At 55.5% G+C, this 16,879-nt stretch overlaps 1 protein-coding gene across 4 annotated transcripts in view; it reads right to left on the bottom strand.

The window, feature by feature from the left end:
* The window catches only part of SMAD3 (SMAD family member 3), a 115,625-nt gene that overhangs the window by 9,447 nt on the left and 89,299 nt on the right, over window positions 1-16,879 (bottom strand). For 2 of the 4 annotated variants that reach the window (XM_017672538.3, XM_017672541.3), the window contains 6 exons: window positions 16,534-16,727; window positions 16,233-16,364; window positions 14,823-14,897; window positions 11,919-11,969; window positions 2,313-2,525; window positions 185-322 (listed from right to left, as the gene is read on the bottom strand). In XM_017672538.3, coding sequence (XP_017528027.1) covers window positions 185-322; window positions 2,313-2,525; window positions 11,919-11,969; window positions 14,823-14,897; window positions 16,233-16,364; window positions 16,534-16,727 — 803 coding nt within the window. Of the gene's footprint in view, window positions 1-184; window positions 323-2,312; window positions 2,526-11,918; window positions 11,970-14,822; window positions 14,898-15,502; window positions 15,644-15,847; window positions 16,000-16,232; window positions 16,365-16,533; window positions 16,728-16,879 lie in introns of those variants that run through there. The other 2 variants (XM_073212049.1, XM_073212050.1) reach the window with 2 other exon arrangements.

Genomic DNA, 16,879 nt, shown 5'->3' with positions numbered 1-16,879 from the left:
ATCTTGCTCCCTGCAGGTCCAGGGAGAGCACAGAGAGGCAGCTGGGCACAGAGAAAACTCAGGCACAGCACCTCCAGGTTGGCAGCGCAGACGTGGGTGAGGAGAAAATGTAAGAAAGAAGAGACCTCTCCTGCACCACAGGCATGCGCCGCAGAGAGCAGCCTTCAAGGCAGGGGCGGGTTACCTGGTGGGATCTTGCAGACGGTGGCTGGGTGCCAGCCATAGCGCTGGTTACAGTTGGGGGACTGGACGAAGATAGCGCTGTCACTGAGGCACTCTGCAAACACCTCCCCTCCGATGTAGTAGAGCCGCACGCCTCGCCCTGCGGAGATGCGGGTCAGGCTGGAGCAGGGCCTCTGGCCCACACACGATGGCCCCGGGGCCGGCTGAGGCTAGCAAAGGTGCCAAGAGGCAGCTGATGCTCCAAGTGACTGCTGCTTTGCCAGCTTCACCAGGCAAACGGGACCCAGGCCCAAGCCTAAACCCAGCCAGGGGAACTGACAGGTGATGCTGGCTTCCTGAAGCTGGGGCAGCAGCGGGGGTGAGGAAGGAGCACCAGGTAGATCTCAGGGACGGCCTCTGCCGCTGGGCCTCGGCTGGGCTGCAGTCAGTCTGAGATGGGGGTGACAGCCCCCCAGGGTGGTTGGGAGACGCACAGTAAGCTCCTGATGAGCGACAGCTGTCACTGTTCTGCTCGGCCCCTTCCCGCCCCACTGTTCGGAAAGCCATTGTGACCTGCTCCCCCTGAGGCAGCAGACCCCCCCAGGCCCTCGCTGCAGGGATGAATGCCACCCCCTGGCCCTCTCTCCCCTCCATGCTTTTTTCTAAAATTCTCCATAGGTTTACATCATTCACTTTTCCTTCATCTCTTCAATCCACTCCAGATGGACAGAAATTATTTTTAAATTGGCTCTGCAATTCAAGCAGTTACATAAATGCTCTTGACAATGAGTTCTCTGCTCAGCCAGGAGATGTTGGCTTCTGCCTGGAAGGTCTCTGGTTCCCAGTTCTGGGGAGGCAGCCCAAAGGGCTGGGAGATGGATCTAGAGGTCACGGACACGACATTAAGTGCAATGGAAACCGGGAGAGCAACCCACAGGCCACTGGGGTTCCCCGTCTCCTCGCCCCACTGCTGCCCCACCCCTCCCTGCTCCCCATCTCTTTCTCGGTTCGGTGCTATAGGACTTCATGTGTCACGGCTTTCAGGGTGACAGGTGCTGGCAGGCCTGGGCTCTGCATGGAGGGGCCGCTGCATCACGTGGTCAAGAGCAGCAGGCAGAGGTGGAGGTGGGAAAACCCAGGTCGACAGAAATAAAATTACCAAAGATTGTTTTGGTCATTTTTGAAATACTTTTTCATATATAAAGAGAATAAGTAAACAGCTGTGCATGCCACCTAGAATCAGCATTTTTTTCTTAAAGTAAAACAAACGGGGAGGCTGGGAAGGATATGAGCTCAGCGGCAGGGGGCTTTGGGTCACCAACTGTGTCACACTCCCTGAGCAGCTTCTGTTCCTCCCTGGGCATCAGGCAATTCCCTGGGAAATGAGCATACCAGCCCAGACCCACGGCTTACAAACTTCTTAAAAATTCTTGGGTGAAATCTATGAACACCCAAGACAGGCAAGAGTAGCAGTATTCCGTTTCATGTGGGCCCAGGCCCCCTGGTGCCCACCCAGGGTCCGCCCGGGAGCCCCTGGACCGACCTCCAGACAGCGTCTGAGAATTCCCCTCTACACCACGGCTATGGCCCTACTAGGTAACTTTGGATGGCAAAAGTGTGAGTGTCCTTAGCATGGTAATTTTATGAGCAAACCAAGTAACACAGACAACAGTTTCATCTTCCCTTAACTAAGTGAGCTTTCACTGCGTTCTGGCTGTTTGAATGTTAGCACTGTGCTGTTCTGGCAGCAGGCAATTCTCGCCCTTCTATCTTTTCTAAGTTTCCTAGAATGATCATCTAGGAAATGAACATATAAAGGATCTCCTCCAAGACTGACCACCTCCTTATCCACCTGTCAGGACTTTCACAGTATTTTTGCTAAGAGAATTGTATATGTTGCCTTTCTCATAGGTTTCCCTCTCTTATCCCCTTAAATGAAGTGTTTTCCTCTGTAGCTTTCAAATTTTCAGAGATGGTCTGTGCCTCTGAGTGGAAATGACCAAGCAACCTGAGCTCTTACCCATCTGGCCTCTCCACAAGGCAAACCGAGTTTGGGGTAGGGGCAGGGGAGTGAGTCCTCTCCCCAGTTCCCAGCAGGCTGGCCGGCGGGTTCTGTGCAGAGGCTGCGCTGGGGAAACATGGCCCCTTACCGATGTGCCTCCGTGTGAGCTCCACGGCCGCATTCCTGTTGACGTTGGAGAGCAGCCCTAGGCAGAAGCGCTCCGAGTTGGAGGGGTCCGTGAAGCCGTCCACTGTCATAGACGGCTGCGAGGCATGGAACGTCTCCCCGACGCGCTGGTTCAGCTCGTAGTAGGAGATGGAGCACCAGAAGGCCGGCTCGCAGTAGGTGACGGGCTGCAGGTCTGAGGAGACAGGCCAGGGCCCTGGATCAGGGGGGCCCCGGGACTCAGGCTCCTCTGTGGGGCCCCCTGGGTGCTCCAGAAGATGGTGTCTTTACCTCTCAGAGGATATTATTGTCCCCCTGCCCTCATGCCTTTTATGGTCTGGACTTTGCAGAATCCAATGGGACAAAATACACAGGTGCTGGGAGAAGCGTTCCACCAGCCTCACCACTTCTCCTGTAGTTTTAGCTCATCGAGGCCCTGGCCACCTGGCTGGTCTTGGGTTGAAGCAGTCTTCAAAGAGGTGCTGGGCCAACCCTGAGGAGGGCCAGGCACCGACCAGGGCTGCCCTACCTACACGGCCCCTTCCTGGCCTCTCCAAGGTCCCCCAAGGAGCCCATGCTGACCTCTGCCCTGAAAAAGGCACTCAGCTTTGGGCTCTGCCTGGTCGGAGGCGAACTCCTAGCCTGCCGAGCAGCAGAATCCAAGCCTGAAAAATGACAAGGCCAGCGCAGTGACCACATGGGACCACGTCTCTTATTACAGATTGTCTTCCAAACGTGTCCAGATGCTATTGAGGTGGCAGAGACCGACTCATCTAAAGCAAATTCTGAATTTGTCCTAGTGGTCAGTCTGTAGCCTCAACCAAGGGCTCCTCAAAGCAAAAATGCCATCTTTGAGGGGTCGGTTCTCTTTCTCATAAGAGTTGGGAACCCCTGAAATAGAGGTTTCCCCTCCCATGATCCCACATCACCGTTCCTGTGACTCCCCTGGCCGCCTGTCACCTGCAGCCATTCCAGGCTCCTGACCCCCCTCCCTCTGTCGTGCATCCCCTCTCACCTCAGCAGCCTGGCGCTCGAGCCCTGGGCCAGGCCCTCGTCACCCTCACTGGCATCAGGGCCACAGCGCCCTACCAGGACCCCCAGCACTCCGCCCAGCCCCTCCGGCTGTACCTCTGCACTGCACTGCTCCCACCCAGGCTGGAAGCTGAGTCCTGCTGCAGCTTGCGTACTGCCTACTTGAGAATCACTGGTTGGCTGGGAATCAGGGGGTTGTCTGCTTATTCTCATTCCTCCGTTTCACACCTCCAGCCTGGATCACTCTCTCTGGATCTGATGTGGGGCCACTGGTTACTTTGGCGGCATCCCTCTGGGAGCCGGGGAGACGGCCGGGAAAGGCTCAGCAGGCCACGTCTTAGCACTAGCCCGCGACTCCTGCTCACTGCCTACCAGGCAACTTCTTGCAACCAGAACCCACCAGCCACCTCTGCTCACCAGACCTCTGAAAGTGTGTAAAGCCCAAGAGGGAGGAATCAGAAGCTGTTCTGGGAGAGGCCTGGGAGCGCCCTGCAGGGCACAGGGCCCCGATCTCCTGCTGGGGTCTGTGCCTCCGATCCTTGATCCCTTTGAAGGGTAAGAGATAGCTGCCCCACAAGGGAGAAGGCGCAGACTGGAAGCCCCCCTGCACTCAACACATACCCAAAAAACGTCAGCTGGAGGGTTAGGACACCTGGATCGGGTTCCTCGACCTTGGCATCACTGACATTTGGGGCCAGATAATTCTTTGATGGCAGATGGATTCTGGACAAGACAGGATATTTAACAGCCCCCTGGGCCTCCACCCACTAGAAACCAGGAGCGTGTATCCATCCCACCCTTCCAAGCTGGGACAATAAAAAATGTCTCCAGACATTGCCACATGGCAAAATATCTCCTGGCTGAAAATCACTGCACGAGACGTTTAACCAGGTCCTGGAGGATGAGCTGCAGAGCCAGAGGGACTGGGGTTCACTCTCTGCGCAGGCGCAGACCAGCTGTGCGACTGTGAGCAGCCAGCTCAGCTCCCGGCTTTCAGATCCACACCCCCACCCCCAGCCGCCCGAGTGGAGAATCTTCTGTTCTGTACCACTGGATGCTATTTGTGGCTGGGCTGAGATCATTCATATGAGGCGCAGGCCACTCCTCGAGCACTCAATAAATGGTGTGAACAATTAGTAACTTTAATTACGTGAACTTGAGAACCTCCTCCTGTCCTGATCGCCACTGCAAGAGCGACAAAGCTTCCTTCCCCCTGCGCTCGCTTCCCAGGGCGGAGCCAGGGAAGACGAGGGAAGGCAGGGGTTCTGAGCTCCTTCTAACCGGGAGGGTGGAGTGACAGGGCAGGAGCGACCATGGCCCAGGGCCCGTGTCCCTGAGGTTGGGTTGAGCCGTGTCAGCCACATCCGGCTCTGGCTCTGCCCTATGCTATGACATTCCAATGAGATAAGCTATATTCTAAACAATGTGGTCATTAATGTGAGCTATGTTGCTTTGGAAACCTTTAAAAAAAAAAAACAAAAAAACCTCCAGAAATCCAAGTGCAATCCAAGTATTCAATGTGGTCAGGCAACATGTCATAGCCAAGAGGTACTGGGGAAGGGCTGCTGGCCGCCGCTGTCCAGGGGCAGATCTGCTGACCTTGCTGTGTGACCTTGGGAACATAACCTCCCTCTCTGATCTCAGCTCCTAGTCTGAACAATGACTGCAGTGCACTAGAAGACATCTAAGACAGACCACCTAGGTCACTGTGCATTTGGCAGGGGTCAGCCTGAAGAGGCAGCCATGGCTGACCTGGCCTGTCCCTGGCTTCCCCTGCAAAGTGAAGAACAGAACAGAGTCGTCCTTATTCTCAAATTAGGAAGCCTTGTCCAGCACCATCTGGGTTTAGTCCAGGCAGAAGAGAGAGACCTAGGCTCCTAGAAACACCATCTACCCATCAAAAGAAGAAAACCTGAAGGCCACCTGTTGGGTAACATGGTACCAGCACTGTGCTTGGGAAAGTGGGGGCTTCAGGGCATCATAGAATCAGAGTGAAGCTGGGGTCCTAGCCCAAAAGGCCCTCCCAAGAAGATCTGAGCCCTTAACCAAACATCCCTGCCACTCAAAGACACACGCTGGACAGTGTGGTGGAAAACACCAGACGCAGGACCTGACACATAATTAAAAAGATGCTAGTTGGAGGGAGCAATGCAGCCAGGCCAAGGTGAAGTCTGAAGGCTGCCATTTCAGAAAGTGCTGTTTGGACGAGCTGTTTGGTGTTCAGAAGCAGGAAGGAACAGGAATGCATAGTCATGAATTTACTATCCTCTGCAAACAACTGGAAGCCAGCCCTGCCTCGCACCTTTCTCCCTCCCATCACCCGCCAGCTGCTTCCCCAAGGGCCTCTGCACGAGCAGCCGCAGACCAAAAGGCATGGCCGCCATCTGTGGGGTCTGCCTTGATGGCATTTTAGTTTTAAACTGCACATAGCTCTCATTTCTTTCCCTCCGAAAGACCTATCCACACCATGGTTAATTGTAAGAGTAACAAAAAATCAGAACCCTGGAGAGGAGAAATCTATAAACAAGTTAACAATGAGGGGATGGCTACTGAAAGAGTACTCAGCTTGGCTCTGAGCTTCCTAGCAGACAAGGCAAAATGGGAGCATCATATGCTATATGGCTCTGATTATGGACAGAAAATGCTTACTAGTTCTGCAGGGGAATCAGAGCTTGTCCTGGCACTAAATCTTAAAAGAAACCTGTCAGGTAGCAACCTCTCCTCCCACATCAATCAAGCCAGCCAAGCAGCTAGCCAGCCTTAATATCAAGAGTTTCCCAACAAATGCAGGAGCAATTTCTCATTAAGTTGTGTCTTGAGAAGGTCCTGAAGACATGCCATTCAAAGGCTCCTCTGAGAGGACAGCTCTCCAGGGGAGAGACGCCCTGCCCCCCGGGAGAGGGGTTTTGCTTCTCTAGGGCCAAGGACTAGGTACAACTGGTATGGCAGACGACGGAGTGTGCCCAGAACCTTCCCATCAGACAGCCCTGCTCCTGGCTGACTGCTGCGTCGGGGCTAATCACCCTTCCTGGAGCAGAGGTGTCGGTGACACAGGAACCGTCAGCTCCAGCCATTCGCAGCCCCCTGCTGCCGCTGGTATGGTGTCGGCCAGACTTCTCGAGGGGCATGGAGCATTTAATTCATGACTGGCCCCCTGCCAGCATAACGCATTGGCTGGCTGCAGTTTTGAACCCTATTCCAAGCTGGCATAGACTTTCTATTTTGTTTAAGGAAAAGAGAACAGAGTAAAACCCAGAAGGCAACACTTGGATTAAGGATGCCTATTAAAACCATGTGCAAGAATCCAAATCTGGTAAAGGAAAGGGGAGAGGCCAGAGTAGGGATTAACTTTCTACTATAAATCGAAAGCAGGGCGCAGGCAAAGGCTGGAGCATAGAGGCTGCAAGGGTAAAGGTCAAAACAGGAATGAGCTGCCTTCCTCTGTCCCCCTTCTCCCGGGGAAGGCAGCTCTGCTTCAGCCAGGGAGACACCCACACCAGTCCCCATGTGTCTTCACACCGCCACACCTCAGTCCTTGCTGTTCTCACTGCCTGGGCTGCCTGTGTCTCCCTTACCTGCACACAGTCAACCTTCAGGGCTCAGCTAGGTGGCTGTGAAACATTCCCTCACACCGCATGCAGAACTGGCCCCTGGTGTCTGATCCACCTGTGCACCTGAGAGTTAGTTCCTTCGGACCCAAGCCAGCTGTGTTCTGGGGCATCGATTTCAACCTATCTCATTAAGTATTAGACAACAAACCACAGTGTGCACAGAAAGAAGCCATGTTCTTTGAGCCTAGGGCCAGTCTACCCCAACCCAGAACAGTGGCAAAGTCTGAGAGCTGGACCCTTGGGAGTGTCAGGGTACAGATGACACCGACTTCCTGCCAGTAAGACGCCTGTGATTGCCCAAGCTTATGGGAGACTAGAGCCTGCCCAAGCCTTGGGAAAAGTCTTGTGCAGCAGCACGGAGATGCTTGGAACCAAGTCGGGCCTGTAACCCTGACTCCGCCCTTTCTCAGGGGTCAGGGGTCTTCCCACTGCCTTGCCACCCCTGGCCCTCTCTCCTGGCAGGACAGAAAGGTGCTGCCTGTCCCTAGGCACTCCGGAAAACCATCACCTCCTTCAATTCCAGCCCAGAGGCTGCCCCAGGGCACTCCTGGTACCTCCTCACTTCCCTCGGTCAAGGCCCCTCCCAAAATGTCTCACGCTGAAGCAGAGGACAACTTACTCACCCGCAGGATCCAGCTTGTTATCTTTTTCCTCTCTCTTCACCTCTCTCCTCCTCCCATTTGCCCCAATCCTTCTGACTTAAATGCTTAGGAAATTCCAGGTGACTCACTAGCCCGTTGTGTAATAACAGGAACATCACCTGCTTGCGTCCCTTCCCTGCAAAACAAAGGCCCTGGGTCTCCCCAGAACCTGCCTCTGGTGAGAAGCTGAGCTGGTCTCACTCACCCATCTGGGCTCTGGACGAGGCACCACAAGTAGCTTTACTGTGGCAGGAGGCTCAGTCTTTTGCCTGGAGTGGGGAGGAAATGAGGAAGGAGCCAGATGTCCTGCACTCTTATTTCTTTTTTGTGTAATAATTTCCCTACAAGAAATAATCAGATGTCCCATCTTCTCTGGGAAGAACTTGCTGTGTGCCTGCTGCCATCCCACCACTGGGGGCACACTGGCCATGAAGAACGTCGAGGCTGCTGCCTCCACTCCCCCAGCTTTCCGCTGCCCTTCCCCTGCTGCTGACCAACTTCAGCCCCCACCTCACCCACAGCTGCTCCCTAAGGGATGCCCTTGAACCCGGAGGCCAAACTCAAGAGCCCCTTCTCAAGTCTCATTTTGCGTCTCTGCAGGACCTGCCCCCGGCGTGCGGTCCTTCAGCGCCCAGGCCCAGCCTCCACCTGGCCCTCAGCCTCTGCCCCGGGCTGGCGGCCCCATCGGTCTGTCTCTGGCCCTCCTTCCCTCTTGGACTGGGTCTCCCTCCCCACTGAGCTCCTCCATGCCACGACTTCCGCCCAACCTTTGTCAGTGCTTCCAGAATGAGAACGAGGGGTGGTGAATGGGGCTGTGAAAGAAAAGTGTTCTATCAGTAAAGTGCTGGCTCAAACAGCGTTACCATGAGCGTGCCCTGGAGGCCCCAGGAGCGGGTACAGCACAGGCTTCCCAAGCTCATTTGATGCAAAATGCTCTCAGACCCCACTTGGGGAAAGGCTGTCCCACGTGCTGATGGCTTCCAAATCTGCACGTCCAGCCGCGGCCTCCCTCCCAACTAGGCGGCTCCATCCTCTGTCACCTCCTAACCCAAACCTGTCCCAGCTCCCGGGTGTCCTGCCCAGGTACCAGGCCTCTTCCCAGTTAAAGCCGGCCAAGAAACCCGGACTCAGGCCCCTGATGTGCAGACGCGTCTCCCAGCTGCACTGCATTTCTCTAAAGCACTCATTGCAGCCTCCTTCGGTGCAACAGCTTCCAAGTGGGCTTTCTGGCCTCCAGTCATTTCCCCTAGAATTTAAATTCCACACAGTGGTCATATTAATTTTTATGAAGCTGTCATCAGATAACCCTGCACTCCCAATTCAAAACTCACCAATGGCTTTATTCTGTAGACAATTAGGGCCAAACCATGCAGCCTTTGGGCTCTTTTTTCCAGAGCCCACCAGCCCCCTCATCGTCGCCCTTGTCCCTCCCGACCTGCCGAGTAACCCAACACCAACTGCCCTCAGAGCCACCCTGCCCTTTCATGCCATTCCCTCCATCTGCAATGTCCTTCCCTTCTTCTCTGCCTACTTGTCCTTTGGGGTCGAGCTCACACACATCACTGCAACTGTGAGGTCTTCCCACCCCATCCAGCACTTCTCTCCCTGGCTTATTCAGCTCCTCCCCTGTGCTCGCTCTCTGGGCACCTGGCACAACACATACAGGTGGACACAGACACCCCCAGCTGCCACTCCACCAGACTGTGAATGCCTGTGTCTCCCCAGCTCTGGACCCCCAGCATCAAAACACGCTAGGGACTTAGCAAAGCTGCCTGACTGAATGAATATGTAGGAGACACTGGCAAGCCTGGATGCACGTCCCCACCCTGCACCCCCCAGAATGTCATCACTGCCTCCTCTTGAGCCCTCGGGGTACTTCCACTGCACCTACCTCTTGTTTTAGAATTATTTGTACTCCTGCCTTATTTACTCCAGTAAGTTCTGAAGCACCTTGATGGCAGGGTCTGTGATCCATCTTCGAATCCCTAACCTGCCTGGCACACAGCATCAGGCAGGAAGTGAGTGAGTAAGGAAGAAACAGGCAAGCAGGCAGGGTTCCCACCCAGTGGCCGTACGAGACGCTGGGCCTTTGACCTGACATACCCAACTCTAAGTTAGTGAATGCCTTTCCTGAACCTTCCTCGCCTGAGACGGGGGCACGGGAAGTGGGTCTACGGCCATCAAGGCAGTGTCCTGATGCTGACGGAGCAAGCACATGCCCTGGGGCCTGAAGGCTCGAGTTCGGAGCCAGCTTCTCTGTTTACTAGCAGTGTGCCTTGTGCCGAACTAGTTAACCAGTTTGTTCCTTGGTTGCCTAACCTGTAAAAGGGAAACTTACTTACCCCTCCCTGACACAGCTGTTATGAAGATCAGGTTAAAGCACATGAAGCGCTCTGAACAACACTCAGTCAATAAATAGCTCAAGAAATGTTTACCGTCATCACCACCAGCATCTCGTCAACTTCCAGCTCTGATGCCAGGAGCCTAGGAGATGCTATGGGTAGGGATGAAGCCAGCAGTTCTGAATGGCTGAAGGCGGGGGTGCCAGGGCTCATCAAGTAGAGAGGAAGCCGGGCCTGTCAGCGCCCGTGTCTCACTGTGAGTCCCAACCCTGACTCGTTCCCCCATTCAGATCTTCCCAGCAGAGTGGCACCCACGCTCTGCCCCCCAGGCTCATGGGCTGTTCCTTCCTTTGGAAGAAATAACCTAATTCCCCACCCTCACAGATGAGGGGTCTGAGGAGCGAGTCAGCAGGGAAGGGAGAACCGTGTCAACAGGGCCTTTGCCTGGGGTCCAAGTGCAAGAACCAGCCTGCCTTCCTGGCGCACACAATCTAGAGGCACAGTCAGGGCAAGCCACCAGCTTGGTCCGAACCCCTGGGTCAGGCAGTGGGGCCTCAAAGGCAGGTGCCTGCTCTAAAATTCGGTGCCTGGAAGTGTGGCCCTGGCTGTGGTGGGCTAACATGGCTCAGGAACTAAATCTAAACCAGCTAAAAGCTCAGAGTCAAATTCACAATCATAGCCTTTAACTTCTCAAATGTCAGTGCAGCTTCTAGCCTTCAGAGTTCATTTTAATGACTCCACCGGTCCTTCACATCGGGAATTTGACCTTCCCTTGGCAAAGCTCAGTACTCACAGCGCTATTTTACAAAGATGTGAGGACAGACGCGCCCAAGCCCCGTTCCACGCCGCCCACTTCTCAGCCTGTACTAAAAGCTTTTCAGGCATCTCCTCACGTTCCAAATGACGACTGTCTTCACCTGAGGCTACCTGTCCGGGACCTGGAACAGGGGCCAGGCCAACCCGCTCTGATACAACGAGCCCTGATGTTAATTCTTCCTTTCCCTGAGCCACAAGTTGAGCCTCAGCAATAAAAGCGGAAACAAAATCAAACCCACATTTTTCTAAAATCGACCAAAGCAGCACATAAAAAATACCCCTCGATAGAAACTGAATGGAGATTTCATTTGCTTTGAGCCCTTCTGCAGGCCCCACACTGGAGCTGAAGGCCACTCCTGGAATAGAAAAGCGAATTTCTGAAAAACTGACCCAGAAATCCAACAACTGAGGGATGGTCATGGAAACGAGGGTCCAGCTGCTCCAAAACAGTATGCGATAAACGCAGGATGATAAATGAGGATCTAAATATGGAAGTGTGTTTACAAAATAGCATAAAGGAGAAGAATGAGAAAATGGATATACACTCTGATCTCAGCTGGCAAGGCCCAGATATACATGCCTGATCCCCAGACATCAGAAGGACTGTGACAGAACAAAAACAGTGTGCCAGGACACAGAGATTAAGGGCAACTGTGCCTTTTTTTTTTTCTGATTCCTTCTCTGTTGCTGTTCCAAATAAGAAGTACATAATTGTTAAGATGAAATGCTCAGATAAAATTGAAGTAAGCGTGTCTGGAACAAGTCTAGGAAAGTCGGAGGGGGCTGGACTCCATACTGCTGCCCATGGCCTTGCTTCGAACCACACAGGTATGCTGGGCTGACCACAGACCCTCACCTCCCGAACACAAGGTTTGAGGGATGTTCATTCACTCACGTCTAAGTGCCGCCCAGGGGAAATACAAACCTGGCATGTGGCTGCCTTTCCTGCCACCACTGTTCTCAGGTTTCCCCTTTCCGTGGGTGACCCCAGAATCACTGTAACCAGAAACCTGAAGGGCGGAGCTGGGCCGATGGTGGTGGGAGGTGCAGGAGGAGTCTCATCCTCAGGCCCCCTTTCCCCACACCGGCCACCAGCCAGGGCTGCAGCTAGCAGGGGCTGCAGTAAGATGGAGGCAGAGATACTTACCCAAGTTATTGTGTGCTGGGGACATCGGATTCGGGGATAGGTTTGGAGAACCTGTGAGGTGAGACACAGTTGTGAGCCTTCACGAAAGATTCTTGGCCCAGAGAGCCGTATCACCGAGCACCTGCATCAGGTTGGAGCAGCTCAGTACTGCAGCAAGAAATCCCTGAGCCAAGCCTCCACGGCCCAGGAGAAGGCCTAACCCGTGTGCCGCCAGTCCTTCCCTGCCAGGGCCCTGGTTCTTCATCTGCAGAATGAATGGATGAGTGGATGTTCCATGACTCGATGGTGTGGTGATCCTGACCAAGACCCACTGCACAGGGCTGCCGAGTTCCCAGCTAGGGTACGCTGACCCGCCCCGGTAACCTGCTCCCAGGAAAATGAGAGGGGGCGGGGAAGGCCCTCTCCCCAGCTGCCCAGAGACCCAGGCAGCAAAGAGCCTCCTCCCACAGAAGTGGGGCCTGTGGCTGCCCAGACCTCACCAGTCACAGTTCTCAGTGGCTCAGGTACCTGGGAACACCAATGCAGCCCTTTGCCAGGTTTCTGGAGACTCACCAAGCTGCCTCAGAAATCCCACAGCTCGGTGACCAGACTGACATTTTGTGCAAGACATGATGCTGCCCGTGGGAACACGTCCAAGCCCACCCAATCTCTCCTACTCCCTCACCTTCCCTCTCCACCCCACAGTCCCTGAAGCAAGGGAAAGAAAAACCCACATGGCACTAGCCTTCCAAAAACCCAAGTGGCTGCCTTTCCGCAGGGCAGCACTGGGTTTCTCCCTCCGTTGTCCCTGGACCCACAGGCCATGGGGAATTATTCATTCACTAACAGCCCCTTAAGGCCAGTTCCAGCCGCAAGCTAGTGGTCAGTCCTCACGGCCGGGCCCCCCGGGCACATGCTGCCCGGAGCTGTTAGCAGTGGTCTGCTCCTGCGCCCCAGCTCTGCTGTAGGCTCCCTGAGGACCAGGGATGAGCCCGAGATCTCCTTCTGTCCCCTAGCTGCCACCTACCAAGGGCTGTAGAAGAGTCCTGGGTAGGAAGCAGGGCCTCCGGTTCAGCCATGGGGCTCAGACATGCCAGCATGTGTTAGCTATGGGATTTTGATGAAGTGGTTTGACCTCTTTGAGGTAAAAATGGGGCTAATGCCATCTTCTGTGTGATTTGTGGAAATACAAAAATGCCTAAACTATGACTAGCACATAGTAGGTACTCAGTAAATGCTGGTTTCTTACTTTGTGGTGGTCCAAATCATGAAGACTCAGGAAGGTGGTGGGGCCTTCTCACTGGTCTGAAGGGAACGTGTGCATGTCAGGGGAGACACACGGCTAGACAAGGTGATCCTTGCACCCCAACTGAGACACAACCACAGCTCAGCTGACAGGGAAGCCAAGTCTATAAGCAATTAGACAGGTTTCCAAATGCACAACTTTGAGTGAAGAACTGAATAAATGGGAGACCCCACCCAGACATCCACTGGCTGGCTGGGGTCCACAAAGCCAGTGTCCACTTTGGATAAATCACTAATATACTCAGCAGGGCTCTGCAAGTAGGCTGATGGGAGGAGAAGTGGAGAGAGAGGACAGAGAAAATGGGCAGAAAAGAGAGAGAGGAGGGGGAGGAATCGAGAGCTGAGAGGGAGAAAAGGTGGCTGCTCATCTCACACACGGACACTCTTCATTTCTTTATAACAGTAATGGTTCTACAAACATGAAGAGAAGAAATACAGCATCCAGAGAGCTGCTGCTTAGCTGGCCGCTTCCCATGCCAGAATTTAATGGCTGCAGGCTTGCGGTGGTCACTTGGCATCGAATACTGGCAGGTCTTCAATGCATCTCGGCTGGGTTCACACTGCCAGCCACGTATCTAGGGATGTGTGTTTGCAAGGTATGTGCTAAACCCACTAGTGCCACACAACACCCGGGCTAGGTATCAGGCAACTACGTTTACAATAACAGGCACGTCTCTTTCAGCCTTTCAGGAACTGCACACTCTCTTGGGCTGTGTGCAAGGCCAGGTGGCTCCTGGTCTCCACTGCATCTAGCGTCTGTGTGAGTACAGGGCATGCCCGCCATCCATGGACCAGGGCCTCTGCTTGGCTCCCTCCCCCTCCTCACCCAGCCACACACGGCAGGCGCAGTACATAGCCTATGTGGCAGCTGGGGTTCGGTGCACGAAGCCACTGGTTTGCAGCCAATTCGGTTCCATAACAAGTAACAGGGGAACATTTGGAGACGTGGCTGGAGACAAACCGGGCTGGGTCCCTCTCGGCAGGAACATATCCATCCCATTTGGACACTACACAGTTGATGCTTCAGGGGCCTCCACTGGCCATTGGAGACCTTGCCTCCATTCAGACTCCTGAGCTATTTCAGGGGTGCGAGCCCACCCTCCACCCCACTGCCAGCAACCTCTCTTGGAGGCACAGATGCTCTCCATCAGCCCCCAGCCACACTGAAGCTGTGAGTGTCAGGGCCTCCTGTCCCCCACTCTGGAGGAGTGTGCTCCAGCCACCCTGAGCTCTCAGGGTCCCCAGATTGCAACAGGCTCTCCTGACCATGCCTGGCACACCCCCTGGCCTGCCCTGATGGCCTGGCTGACACCCACACACCTCCAAGACTCAGCTCAAAAAAACCCAACACTGCCACCTCCCCAGGCTGGGCTAGGGTCCCTGCCTTGTGCCCCTGATGCACCTTCCATCAGGGTGGAAGTGAGATGGCACAGTAGCTGCTGGGTGTCTTGTCAGTGTGCCCCAGAAGCTGTGAGAAGCTCAGGCCCCTCCTGACCCTCAGCACCTGCCACAGTGCCTGGCACATAGCGGCTGCTCTATAAATACTGGAGTGGGGGAGGGAGGGAGGGAGGGAGAAGGCATTTGGTCCTGATTAAGAGCACATCCCTGAGAGACCCTGACCTGCGTCCATGCTGTGGTTCATCTGGTGGTCGCTGGTCTCTCCATCTTCACTCAGGTAGCCAGGGGGTGGAGTTTCTGGGGATCAGAAGGAAGGAGGTTCATTAAATGGCATCCGTGGTTTGGCTCTTGCAACCCCTCTGCAAACTCGGCACAAATTAAGCCGACTGCACCTGTAGCAGGTGCTGCAGGAACCCTGCGCCTCAGAGCAAGGGCGCCAGCTCCTGCACCCTGCTGTCCCTATGCCCTTCCGCCTCCCCACCCGATCATCACCACCTTCATCCCCACCATCCCAACTCCCAGGTCTGAAAGACCTGCTCAGAGAGCCTCTGCCAGGCTAACTTCTCCCGTCCTTCAAGGTCAGGTTTCCTCCCACCCCTCCAGGGAGGCTGTAGAGCTGCCTCAGTCTCATCCACTCTCTGCTGAAGGCCGACCACCTCAAACTGCCCTCTACCTCTGTTGTCTACACTTGTGCAGATCTGTTGGGCATCTCTTTAGGGGATGACACCTCTTCAGCTGGCCAAGGGGGTTGCAAGTTCAGTGACAGCAGAGACTGTGATCTGTTTCTCTGAATGACCCTCCCTCCGCCCCAGCTTAGCTCTCTAAGGTGTGCTGAATGAACAAGGTGGGAGACCTGCCCCCTAGAGACCTGCGCCACCGGGAGGGATCTGAAAAGGCCAGACCTGTACAGTGGGTCTCTCTTCACACTCTGAGCCCTGGGCGCAGGCCTGTGGTCAACCTCGGGGCCGTACACTCAGGGTGAGAGGCTTATCCAAAGAACATTCTGAAAGGAACGCAGCACGATCACTGCCCAGGCAGCCCCAGCCCCTGCCGCTGCGACTGGCCCAAGGGCTGCCAAGCAGTTTTCCTGGACGCCAGAGCACTGGTGATTCACATGTTATTTGCATATAAATGAGGGGCCTCTAAAAACATCTGCACTCTTGACAGTGGAGCCCCTTCTCCCGGGGCAGTGAAATCCCAGCGGGGCCTAACCCCGCCCAGGTCCTACCCTCACCGGGCTTACTTACTGGGCCAGTTCTCTGCACTCGCCGCCCAGCCCTCGGCTCCCCAACCTCCTCTGCAGGCCCCCAGGCCGCCTGGGATCCTGCCTAAGCTCCAGTCCCGGCGGCCGCGAGGGCGGTGAGAGAAACACAGCGTTGCTATTTCCGCTTCCAAAATAAATGACTGCACCGAGGCCCGGCGGAAGGGTCACGCCGCCGCTCCTCCGTGCCAAGAAAAGCATTACTAGCGAGAGGGAGCCAAGGCCATGGGTCCTCTCCCAACAGGGATGTGGTTCGGAGTCGGGGGCCAGCGCTGTGCACGGGGAGGTGGGCACAGGGACCGGGCTGAGGGACCAGGCTTGGGCTGCCGGGTGCCCGGCCCCTGGCCAGCCCGCACGGCCCATGGGCCTACCTGGAATATTGCTCTGGGGCTCGATGCCCGCGGGGAAGTTAGTGTTTTCAGGGATGGAGTGGCTGTAGTCGTCCAGCGGGGGGAACTCGGCCGGGATCTCCGTGTGGCGGGGCACCAACACAGGGGGCAGAACTGTCCGGAGGAGACAGAGCAGAGGCAGGTCAGCGTCCCCGCCAGGCCTGCCCCAAGGCCCTCGCACCCCCAGAGGCACGGCAGACCCTCCCTTGGGAAGAAGAGGCAGGCGCGGGGGGAGAGGAAGGCGGTGCGGGCAGCTGCAGGGCCTGTGCTCAGCGGCAGGTACCTGGGGTCTCCACCCTCTGGTAGTGGTAGGGGTTCACGCAGACCTCGTCCTTCTTCATGTTAAAGGCGAACTCACACAGCTCCATGGCCCGAAGCTCGTGGTGGCTGTGCAGGTCGGGCCATCGCCATAGGCGGCAGTAGATGACATGGGGGAGCCCCTTCCGGTGGGACACCTGCAGCCGGCCATCCAAGGACCTGCCGGGAGGCATGGGGCAAGGAGAGACGGCAAAGGGGGCTTGGCTTGCCTTCCCGGGAGAGCAGCCTGCTGCTGCTCCCCGGGCGCCTGCTGGCAGGGGCTCAGACAGCTCTCCCCTCCCCTCACTTCTTCCGGGACGGAGAGCCAGGAC

The sequence above is a fragment of the Manis javanica genome, chromosome 8 (assembly GCF_040802235.1).
Source record: "Manis javanica isolate MJ-LG chromosome 8, MJ_LKY, whole genome shotgun sequence".
In the NCBI taxonomy this organism is placed as follows: Eukaryota; Metazoa; Chordata; class Mammalia; order Pholidota; family Manidae; genus Manis; species Manis javanica.
Note: the sequence above shows the minus strand (reverse complement) of the source record. Positions and strands in the feature narration are given on the sequence as shown.